Consider the following 12610-nt stretch of genomic DNA (forward strand, 5'->3'; position numbering starts at 1 on the left):
TCTTCTGCCCCAATGAACCTCTCTCCTTCTTTCATCTTTGTATGTCCATGTCCTGTGGCCCTCTCCATCCGTTGATCAATCTCTTTCTTCCCTCTCTACAAATGGTCTCACTGACGACTCAACCACTCACTCGTCTTCCTGCCTTCTATTTATCGTCCAATCCAATGTCGCCCTTTCTCACTCACAATCTTACTCGCATCTTCTTTTTCCGTCCCTTTTCTTCTTTGCTCATGCCCCGCCGTGTCTTGTCCACACCAGGCAGCAGTGTGGAGTTTGACTGGTGTGCAGTGTCCGCCATCCGTACTCTGCGTGAGCTCGGAAAGAAGACTGTGGTGGTGAACTGCAACCCGGAGACTGTGAGCACAGACTTCGATGAATGCGACCGGCTGTACTTTGAAGAGCTCTCTCTGGAAAGGATCCTGGACATCGCCCAAAACGAGGTAAAGTCAAAGGAAGAGTACCGCCACATGGGCCAAGAAGGGATGCGGGGTGGGAGGGATGGAGCGACACACATGGGTGTACAGCTAAAACGCAGGAACTGGATCACAGACTACTCTAAAGCTAATCACACAGGCATACCAGAAAGAGAAGGGCTGATGAAGCCATCGAGAATCAACTCACGCAGGCATGATGCGAGACAGGGGCAACAGACAGGGATGGCAGAGTGGCTAACACCTGGCCAGGAAACTTGACATGCTTCAGCCGAGCTTCCTCAAAGCCCTAATCCAGAAGGGTGGAGCGGGAGGTTAGTGGCCACCATGTAGCAGAGCTTGGCTCACAAACAGTAAAAGAGGCTATTGCCTTGGGTGTAAAGAAAGCAAATTCTACGGCTCAAATTTAGAACTTCTTAAGCTCATAAAGAAACCTGATTTCATAAGTTTACATACCTATAGACACAACGCACTATTCTTTAAAAAATCGACTTTTTAAATACAATCTTACTATACAAATATTCCATTCATTATTATAGTAAACACAAATCCAGCACTAGATAAATTGTCAAACGTAGGTAATTTGCTGCATTCACTCAGTCAGTTCAATCCATGTCACATTCGCTCACTTATTTATACTAAAATAACAAGAGCTCAGTCATAAATAAACAACATCAATCACAGACGTTGGTGCTGATTCCCAGAGCACCGGCAGCACATCTGGATCAGTCTTCTATGCAGTTACATAGTGATTTGACCAAAAATGTTTCAGTACATTTTTATGAGGCTCATAATCATTTACTGAGCTGCAACCCAAGACTTGAGCTGTGCCATTGAAACTGTAGGATTCAGAAATCAAGAAGCATATTGCAATACAACTTAGAAAAAAAGATCGTAGCATTGAAAGAGCAGCATGTATATCAAACACTATACCTGCGTTAGCGAAGTTTCAGAATTAAATTGAGGGACAATAATATAAAAAGTGTTTTTTTAAACGGACATCAAATTAGAAGTCATGAAAAATAATGTATTTGGGATAAAAAAAAGCCTGACAAATGTTTCACTAAAACAATCAATAAGTTAAAGAAAGGCAAACTCATTGAAATTGTCTGCAACACTTCTATGCGCTCAACAGAGGGCCTCAATGAATTAGTGTCCACAAGCGGGCGGGGTAGGCTGGAAGAACTCATTCAGTAGGAGGCTGATTGCTTACAAGGGCAGTTCACTTAGTTATTGGTGATTAGTACCCGGCGGGGAATGAGGGGCGTGGCAGCCTCTCAGCCAATGAGAAGGCTCGGAACAGGGGCGTTATCACATGATAATCCCGCAGCTCCGAGCCTCCTCAAGGTTGGAGGCCGCCATCTTCCCTTGACAGGGAATGAAGTAAGTGCTCCCCTCCTCTCCACAGATTCCCCCCTTCCCTCTATTTACCTGCTTTTTTATCCTCTTTCGCAGCGGACGCGGTGGAAACACTTCTATCTCCAGCGCATCTGCTCCCGATCTGCGACACACCATCATGGAAAGGAGAGAAGGGACTAATTGTAGTCCCTTCTCTCCTTTCCATGGTCGCCATTTTTTTGTTTACCTTTTTCCTATTTTTTAATGGCTGCCATGAAAAGGGAAATGGGACTGCGTCTAGTCCCTTCTCCCTTTCCCTGGTGGCCATTTGGTTTGTTTACTTTTTTAAATGATTTTCAATGGCCGCCATGGAAAGGAAGAACGGACTTCGTTTTCCCTTCCACAGCGGTTATTTGTTTTTTTTCCATTGTGAAATGCCGGAGCGTTTTGCAAAGGAAGAAAGAAGATTTTAGTACCGCGGTCCAACGGTCCAAGGTACTAATAACACTAATCCCCTCGCCTGGGTGTCATCACTGAGTTAGAGGATGATTGCTTAATTAGGCTCCCGCTTTATGATATTGCAGTGATGAACAGGACACTGCATTTCAGCTTTATAACTAGTGAAAGTAAAAGTGCAGCCCCTGTAGAATTCTCCACTCACAAGTCTGGCTTCTGCAGCTCTGAATTGCTCAGTCTCTTGGACCTAACGAGTGGAGGGTTTCTCATTGTTTAGGTTTCGGTCCAGATCACCCTGCTCAGCATATTTTGGGTTTGCACACTGCACATATATATCACAGTTTTAGATGCAGACCTAACTTAGTTGGTGAAAGATCTATTAAATATGATGTGTCATTTCCTTTCATTGGTACCCAATTTATAGATGTTAGGAGCATGAAAGACTAAGTTGGCCTTGCTGGGATTTAAACATTTGAGATGATGGCCACACAGATCTCTGCAGTGGAGGTCATGCCCAGTTTACAAAGTTCGCCTCCTGTTCCTCTACCCATATTTACACATGGGAAAGTGACAATGCTCTCTGTTGGACCATCTTTCATCACGCTGCATGCTGAGCCAGTCTAGTTAGAGCAACCGCAGATATCATTGCGTTGTTCTGCTGTCTTGCGCGGCCCTCTTCGCTTAGCAGCTGTATTCTTCGGTCCCCAACTTCAATGAAACAGCTTTTTTGATTGCTTATCAAATTCGATGCACCCAGGGTCCAACAACAAGGCAGCTCATTCAACTGATCAGCCCTGGTGATGGAATCTGGAAGTTGTTTCTCCCAATTGTGAAAAGCATTCTTCAGATTAGGGCAAGGCACCCGTCCTAACATTTCCTTCAACTGGTACCCACAATCCACTTTTTTAAGTAGTCTAGCTTTCCCAAGTACAGAAATCTTGGTTTGGGGTACTTCAAATCTCAACATTGGTCAACCTTGCTTCCAGCGAACGGTTCTTTCTACCCCTGTTAGTTACGGAGAGTTCCTGTAAGATCTGTTAGGAGGGTAGGAGGAGTAGCACCCCACTGGAGTGGTGTCAGGGGTTTAATGCTGCCCAAATGGACAACAAAGGCAGCAAGCATCACGATTCAACAGTGCTTTTCTCTCCTTCCTGCTGACACTGTCCAGGCAGTTTCAACTGCATATAGATTAATACTGATTAATGAAGTGAAGCTAAACAGCAGTGGCTGGAGAAGGGTTAATCTTCTCAAAAAACTTTCTAAAAAGAAAAAGGTACTGGAAACCCCAAATGGGTTATTGGGGTTTATGCAGAGATCGATGTATGCTGAAATCATGGTTTAGTTATCTGCTGTCACCCTAAAACTGGGTTAAGCAATCTGGAGTTCTCCAGATGTTTTGGACTACAAATCCCATGACCCCTCACCATTGACGTTGCTGGCTAAGTCTGATGGGAGTTGTAGGGTGAAATATCTGGAAAGCCAAAGGCTGCAGACCTCTACCCTAAAATATCATTAGTGCAAGTTTATTCACGATTTATCTGAACAAACATGCACACGAGGAGCGAGGCGATGGAGCACTCAAATTGCTATTTTCTTAACCCTACCTCTTTCCCTTCTCTTTTCCCATCTCCACAGCAATGCAATGGATGCATCATCTCGGTGGGTGGACAGATCCCCAACAATCTGGCTGTTCCTCTACACAAAAACGGGGTGAAAATCCTGGGCACAAATCCCCTGCAGATCGACCGGGCCGAGGATCGCTCTATCTTCTCAGCGATTCTCGATGAGTTGAACATTGCCCAGGCCCCGTGGAAGGCCGTCAACTCTCTGGTACGTCAAGCAAGTGATGTGTCTGTGGGTTTGATTATCTCACGTGGACTCCTCTGCCACGGTACCTTGGCAGTTTGAGATTTACATTGAAGAAATGTAGTGCAAATAACATGTGTGCAAGAATACTTCAGTTCCATGACTGATTGGGTAATGGATAGATCCATAGATTGTGTATCGTCTGGTACCTTTGAAATGCCAGTAGGGCTACGGAAGTGTCTGACAAGTCAACCGGACATAGCAATGCATCTGGTGGTTGTAAATGGGGCATGCAGAGGTTCCATCATTTTAGGAAGTCTCCCAGTTTCGACCTCTCTGCTCCAAAAGCCAGCTTGCTCAGGACCCTTTCCCCAGTCTTGAGGTTGGCATTACCTACACTCAGTAAGCAAGACTTTGAGAAACCCACTGACCTCAGGGGAGCTGATGCCCAAGTGCCATTGCAGCATGCCAATAATGTTATATGCATCTCTGCAAGGTGGAGGCCGGTAGCGGGTCTCACTGCTTCTTTGTTTGGGAGATCACAAAGCAAATGTAAAGGGTAATGGGAGAGCACAGTGCACCCACTGTTTAGGCGACGAGGTTGTCCAATGCATCTGTTTATAATACATTGCATATGTTTCCTTTTCCCTCCCACCATCTGTGCAGGATGATGCCATTTCATTTACGAAAACCGTGGGGTTCCCCTGCTTGTTGAGGCCGTCCTACGTCCTAAGGTAAGTGAAAAGGGCATATGGGCGTTACACAAGCACACACAGCTGTCTCAAGTGAGTACCTGGCGAACAGAACTGCACAAAGGAACACTGTATTGCATAGGGGTAGGTGATCAGGTTTTGGAACCCAAATACAAGACAATTGTAATACAAGAAAATTTTGCAGCCAATAAAATACAGACATAGAACAAAGACACCAAAGACTGGGTCGGAAATATCTGTGTATAAAGTGGCTGAGCCCATACACAGCCATTAGACTGGAACCATGAGCATTTCGACGTGTTTTCACGTCAGTGATATTTGGGGCATATTTAGCTGCTGCCCACCATTTCAGGGTCATTACAGCTATTTTTCAAGCATTTGTATTCGTTTAAAATGTTAAAAGTTGATTTAGGATCTTTTCCTGCAGAAAAAAACTGGAGGGCATTAATGGCTCATAATTATGACCCTGTCACACTAGGGAAACTATTGGGGCACCTGGTGTACACACATTTTCTATCTCGTTAATGCCTTACTCTCCTTTTAACAATAACTCATTTTATTCAACTTGTATCCTTGCCTCTCTCCATCAAACAGTTTCACCCCATCCCTCCTACCCACTGTCTTCCTTTTCTGAGCCATCTGATCTCTGGAAGCACCAATTCAGGGAAAATGTGCAGTCTCTCCACCACGCTGGGCTTTCCATGCAGCTGTAGCTTTACCCCAATTCACCCTTTATCACAAAAGTGATTTGATAAGGCTGTTTTATTTATTTATTTATCTATAGAGCGCTTAAGCCCGAGGGTGTCAGAGCGCTACACATATAAGACATAACAAAATTAATGAACAAGAAAAGAAAAGAACCAGTCATACAGAGATCAGTCCAAGAGAAAGCATGAGAGTTATGTGACGTGTTCTTTGAACAGGTGTGTTTTCAAGTGCTTTTTGAAGGAAGCCAAACTAGAGTCCAGGCGCAGGCCCTGCGCTAATGCATTCCACCAACTCGAAGCTGCAGTTTGGAAGGATCTGCCGCCAGCACAACTACGCTTGCATCGTTTGTTGATCACGAGCAGTTGTGTTCTAGAGGGGAAGGAGCGGGAGAGATTGTAGGGACGTAATCGAGCCTTAAGATATAAAGGTGCGTCCTCGTGCACACATTTGTGAGTAATAGACATAGCTGTGAATTGCATTCTTTGGACAATTGGCAACCAATGCGGCCGTTTTTCAACACTGGGGTAATGTGGTATCTTCTGGGAGTATTTGTCACGAACCCGAGCGGCTACATTCTGTATCATTTGGAGCCTAGCAATCCCACAGGACGGTGCTCCAGTGAGCAGCGCATTACTGTAATCAGGTTTGTTCCCTATGACAGCTCTGGTAATAGTGGCAGCATATGTGTCAGAAATGAAAGGTCATACTGACGGAGAAGGCAGCGATAATAGTGGCTGAGAGCTGGGCATCCATATTCATCTCGGTGTTACGATAAATGCCTCAAGATTTGGCTTTCCTCAGACGGGAAATAGAATGAGAATTTATTGACATGGAGATATTGGGTGCCACCAACAGAACTAATTCTGTCTTTTGAGCATTCAGACAAAGCCAGTTATCCCTCATTCAAGGCCACTCATGGAAACCCAGGGCCTATGACGTTCGCAGAAGCATGTTGCCCTAAAACATTGATTCCTGCGCGCCCTATAATTGGGTCAAGTGTAAACTTTTGCTGTCTTGACTTTTCTGACCGATGCAAAACTGATGTGAATGTGAGAGGATCTGCCGGCTGAAACACTAGCTTGGACTTCCAGGTCATCAATGAAAACAAATACTTCACTCTGTTCCTACTATTTCTACAAACCACCAAGAAGTGAGACAGAGAATTGATTAATTAATTTGGCAATTTGTACATTTGTAATTTTTATTTGAATCTCTGTTCAGTGATCCTGTCTTGACATTTAATGCAGAAGTGGAGACACCTTATGGAAAGTGGGAGATTTGTTACCACACTAAAGCCTCTGTTGTGCCAGTAGATATGTCTGACATGTGATGACTACTACCAGAGTCTTTTAAAGGTCTGAACTTAAGTACATGTCTTTCATTTTCACATGGGCAGCAATTAACATACCAATAAAGGGCACTTCAAACAGACCCACATGGGGACTGGCTGCAGAGGTTAACAAAGGAGACAGGAAGCCCAACCTTTCATCTGTAAATGTGTCAACCTGAAGCCAGTTCCCGTCCTCAGTTTCAATGACAGTGAACTGTCATGTCTGGGGCTGTTGTTTACACTAGGCCACCCCGCCAGGGGCACCCCATTCATAATGTACAAGAATGTGGTTTGCAGGAGCCAGAGAGCTCGGTCTCGCAACAGCTTCAAGGGAGACCTGCCACTTTAACAGGGACCACACAGGGAGATCCATTAACCAGAGAGAGTCTTTGATCACAGCAGCCAGGCAGATGGGTGGGACTTAGTAGCACAAGGGAGTGAGCCCAGAGCTCTTTCTGTTGAGAGGTGGTTTCTGCCATCGTGGTTCTGGGACACCCCTTGGTCCTGTTCCACCCCTTTACATTTTCCTGTTGCAAAGCACTCTGGGTATGACCTCACACATATAGAAAATTGTTGATATGGACCCTAGGATTGATTCAGTAAGGTAGGCTTTGCCTACACCAATTACTGTGGCCCACTGGCTTTAAAAAGGGAGCTGGGGCCACTCTTTAAGCAGATCATCTGCCGACATCACCAAAAGTAACAAAGAAGAGCTCAACCTTGGACCCTGGCTGAAGGTACAGTCTTCCTTACATCTTCCACCAGTGAAGGAATGCCAAGATATCTAAAGAGGGAAGCAAGATCCATCCCCTAAAATTCTCCCAGGGAACAGGGGGAGAAACAGAACTCAGAGGACCCTCCAACCGCTCCAGAACCGGTACCCATCGAGCACACAGCGTGCCCTGCTAGGCTCTGCAGCAAGCTTCCTTCATAGGAAGTGCCAAAAGGTCTCTGAAACTACAACCACGGACAAGGTGGCTGCCTGCAACACTCTCCACAGCCTTAGGCCATCTGCCTTAAAGGATGACACAAGCCCATTGAAGAAGCTTGAGGAGTGCCTCGATGAGCATCTACCGACGTCAGCCTTAAAGGTAATTTTCGACCCAGTCAAGGTCATATATCCGCAAACCGTTGTCAAGCCACCACCGCTTAAAGACATTCAAGACATCTTGACCAGTGCTTTAGAACCACCTATCAGCACTGAGACATGACTCTTGACCCTGAGCCACCGTGTAGTCTTGCCGAACCGCTTTGCCACCTGATACCCGCAGCTGACTTCCTTCTCGAACTCTGTCACAAAAGCCTGCAAAGCACCCTGAAGCCGACTCGACCCTGTCAAGCGCCAAGAACACCTACAGCACAAAGTACATTGTGGTTCTGTCCCCCTGGTCCTTCTCAGAAGGACCCTAGAGACATATTAAGACCAATTGCTCCTTTTATTCTGAAGTCAAGAAACCTTAAACGGTTGTAGTTATTAACCAGGCCCTCTTGTCGTTATCCACAGTGCATCCCTTTTGCTTCTTGGAGCTGTCTATCGGTTGTATTTTGTAGTGTTGTTAGACAGTCTGTTGTTATTAATAAAGTAAATATTTTGAAAACATGCTTGACTGGACACTACTTTAATCATTGGGTAATTATTGTGTTTTCACTGTGTTGCAACTAACCAACGATCCACAACCTTTGGTCCACGTTACCAAAATTGGACAAGGAGGTTTATAATTTGCTTGTTATTCCAATCTGTTCAGATCCCTTCTGATGTATTAGAGGTGTGGGGCTGATTGATGGTTTAGAAACCGATATTCACCCCTGGATCACTGGTGCCCCCGGAATTTGATTCGTCACAACAAGACAGACAGGTAGCTCTGGCCAAATCTTAAATCAGTTTCCTCGTTGGAACTACTTTTTTTAAAGAACCATCAGAATCATATATTTATTTGCCATTATGTGGAACGGTTGTTTAAAATACAGGACAGGTGAACTTTCCTGTACAAAACCCCCTACAAAACTCATGTTATTCACAGACTCTGAGGTGGGAACTGATCTTAGGTTGTTCTGATAAAAATTTAAAACCAATGAGAAATGTTCTCAGCACTTTCCCCAAATGGATCGCTGCTCCTATTTCCAGGCACGAAGAAAAAAAAGGGCACAGTGATCCGCCACTAATCTCATAACATGTTCACCTGTATTTGTGGAAGATGTTGGCCAATTTGTGGATACATATGATGGAAATTTAGAGGGAGAATCTAGGTAATTTCATAGGTGAGATAAGGCAAATTTCATGCATTACTTTTACATCAGCTCTATCAGTCAATTGACATTTAGGTTAATAGGTCAGAAAGTGTAAAGGTCACCACAGTGATTCCAGCTCTCCTGGAGCACTGTCATCCTAATTCCTTTAGGCTGAATGGCAAGAAATCTACAATGATTTGTATATCTGAAGGCACATAATTCATCACAGGGATTCTAGGCTTTGTGGCTGGACATGTTTCCATTCCAGTGCTTTCTTAGTCCTAATAGAGAAGCACACATCCTGTTCGCCCATTTGGAGTACTGACTGTTCTTTGATTCCTTTCAGTGGGTCTGCCATGAATGTGGTATATGGGGAAGAGGAGCTGAAGACCTTCCTAGAAGACGCTACACGACTCTCCCCGGTAATGTACTCTATTTTACCCACTAGCATGTGACTGTCATTTATAAGCTATTGTTTATGGAGAGGATTGGGGAATGCTAAGGGTGAGGCATGGGTGGTAGGAAAGCATCACACTGTAAATGCCACAAATAAATGATTGCTACTGGAAACAATCAGAGAATGCAGAGGGTGAGAGTTGAGTGGGGGGAGATAATCAGGTCCTAAATGTATTATTGATACTTGGGAGGGTAAGGGGATTGTAAAGGTAAGTTATGAGTAGTAGAATGTCATCATGGAGTAAATATACCAAGGGCAATATAGCAAAAGGAGAGATTCATATGGTGCTAGGTTAAGCTCTGACTAGTAGAACCTATCACTATACAGCTTTACCCCATCTGCCCACGCGTTACTGCTCTTCAGCATCCCTGTTCTGCCCTGCTCTCTCCCTCCTATATATCCCATTGCTAAACATATATTTAAGCCTGAATCCCTGGCCCCTCCCTGGCAGAAGTCATGTCCTCCCTTCCTTCTCTTGCTCCTCCTCTAGCCTCCTCCATTGGACAGGCCTTCTGGTTTTTAACCTAGTTCTCAGCTCTCTCAGCTCTGCTTATGTGCACCATTATCCGTCTCAAACCTTCACTCCCTATACCCTGCACCTCCATCCCTCAATCAGATGCCTTCTCGGAATGGACATGCAATGCCACCTATGCAAGGGACTCCGACCCTTTCCTCTCACTTCTCATTGCTTACAAGGATGCCCTCCTTTCCTCTATTACACCCCTAAACCCAGCCACATCATCTTACTTCTTTAATGTAATTACTACTCTTTGCCCTCATCCCTACAAGCTTTGCACCACTCTCTAAGCTATGATTGTCTCTCCACACCCATGTGCTATCTCCTCTAAACTCTCTGCTAATGACTTTGCCCTCTGAGAACTTTGTATCCAAGATCTCTAAAATCGGAGACACCCTCACTACTCTTCTCTTCTACCCATTCGTTCTTAGTCCCTCCACTTCCTAGCTATGTTTCCTCTAATTAACTTTTCCTGCTAAGCTAGCACCCATCCTGCAGATATCCAGCACCTCTTGCACCCCAGTTTACCTGTTTGCTTCACAGGTGATCAAGGAAGAGCACCTCTCGCCTCCTATTATTATCATTATTAGGATTCTCAAACTTAGGTGTGTTTTTCCCCGTGTTGTTATAATATGCACTGTATCAGTATTTAAAAACATTGCATCATGGAAAACTAGGCCTTTTCTCCCTGATTTAGGATTCTGAAACTTAGATGTGTCTTCTCACCTGTCTCATACCGGCGCATTCTGAAAACTCTTTATCCTGAGTGTCGTCTTCTGTCCTATTGCGCTACCTGCTTTCATCTCGCTGTCTTGTCTGCCTAATCTAGTGTCTGTCGCTAGTGTCTTTCCCTCTCCCTTCCTCCCCCCTCCTCTATTGTGCTCTCTGTCTCTCCTATCTTTTCTAACTGCTTCTCTATTGACTATCCTGCTCTCCTTCCTAAATCTGGTAGGAAGAAGTTTACAAAGGACATCCTGGTCTCCAACCCAAGCCTCCCTATCGCCGACACCTACACTATTGCCTCCTCCAAGGAAACTCTCACCGACATCTTCTTTGTTGTGCCTTCGCCAGACCTATGGACCCTTCATATGGTCTCTGTGCTCTCCCCTTTCTCCTCTTCTCCCATTAATGGTGGCACCCGCTGGGACGACCTCCTGGCATCCTTCCATTCATCTAAGGTCATCACTAATGTTTGCTCGAATGGGACTGTTCTGGTCCAAGGCCATCAGGCCAACCTTCACGTCTTTGATAGACGCTTCCCACGCCTCATCAACTTCCTTTCTCCTCCTGCTGTCCCCTCTCCCCTTTCTGTGACTACCTCACCTCCCCCGTCTGCCTCCTCCTTGGCTACCTTGCCTTCCCCTTCCCTCTCTGCACCTCTCAGGCTCCTTCTACACCTCTGCAGGGCGTACCTCTGATCTGTACCCCTCCCCGAAAGACCTTCAAGGATGGCAAACTTCTCCATATTGCCACTCTAAACTCTCGCTCTGCTGTCAAACACTTCTGTGATATCTGCCGCCTCCTGGAAGAACTTGACCTTGATGTCCTCGGTCTCATCGAGACATGGTTCATGGCCAGCTCTGTCACAAGCTTTGGCACTCTCCTACCTGACGGATACAAGATCCTCTCCGCGTCCAGGGCCAACCGCTTTGGTGGGGGTGTAGGCCTGATCTTCCCTGAGTGGATTCCTGCCCCTGTCACTTCTACGCAGGCCTACTCCACTTTATATTGCCTCGTCTGCAGGCTCTCTCTCTCCCCCTAGCCATTCCCTTACTGTGGCTACCATCTATTGGCCACCTGGTCAGATTTCATCCTTCCTCTCTGAGTGGGCGGACCTCTCCTCCTCACTCCTGGCCTCAATTACTCAACTCCTCCTTCTTGGAGACTTCGACATCCACCTGGATGCCTCCTGTCCTCCCCCTGGACTCTTTCACGACCTCTGCCACTCTCTCTCACTCACCATCATCCCCTCTGGCCTGACTCATTCTACAGGGCACACTGTTGATGTTCTGATCTCCCCAGACCTTCCCTTCTCTGTCCCTCTCACCACTCCTTTCTCCTGGAGTGATCACTTTCTCCTCTCCTCCCACCTCACCCACCCTACCCCTCAGGCTAAGCCACTTCCATCACTGCCACCCACCTTCTTGGTCAACCGACCCATGAAGCGGTTCTCAGCTGAGGCTTTCACCTCCACCTTCTCACCCCTCTCCCCCTTTGGCTGACTCTCATCCTGACACAGCCCTCTCCACGCTTCACTCTGCTATGTCTGATAATCTTGATATCCTTGCCCCTGTCATGAGAATCCGCCTGAAGCCCAAAGCCAAGTGCAACTCCTGGTTCGACTCAGACCTCGTCACCATAAAACTCAAGTGTAGGGTGGCAGAGAGGAAATGGCGTGCTTCATGTACATCCTCTGACAAACTGGCCTGCTGCCTGCTGCAAAGGCAATACCTGCTCTCCGTCCTTACCAAGAAGAGAGCTCATATGCAAGACCGCGTCTCTCCGGCATCAAACAACTTGGCTGAACTCTTTAAAATCTGCAAGGAACTGGCCAATCCTGCCACAGTCTCTACCTCCCCTGTCCCCTCCCAGGCCCTCTGTACGGCACTGGCTTCTCACTTCATC

At 46.1% G+C, this 12610-nt stretch overlaps 1 protein-coding gene across 1 annotated transcript in view; it reads left to right on the forward strand.

Moving 5' to 3' along the window:
* CPS1 (carbamoyl-phosphate synthase 1) overlaps positions 1 to 12610 on the forward strand; it is a 236985-nt gene that overhangs the window by 159764 nt on the left and 64611 nt on the right. Inside the window, exons 25-28 of the mRNA XM_069615912.1 lie at positions 259 to 440; positions 3861 to 4055; positions 4698 to 4765; positions 9358 to 9433. Of these exons, the coding sequence (XP_069472013.1) occupies positions 259 to 440; positions 3861 to 4055; positions 4698 to 4765; positions 9358 to 9433 (521 nt within the window). The remainder of the gene's footprint in view (positions 1 to 258; positions 441 to 3860; positions 4056 to 4697; positions 4766 to 9357; positions 9434 to 12610) is intronic.

This window comes from Ambystoma mexicanum, chromosome 9 (genome assembly GCF_040938575.1).
Source record: "Ambystoma mexicanum isolate Mex_15411 chromosome 9, UKY_AmexF1_1, whole genome shotgun sequence".
NCBI classification, from domain to species: Eukaryota; Metazoa; Chordata; class Amphibia; order Caudata; family Ambystomatidae; genus Ambystoma; species Ambystoma mexicanum.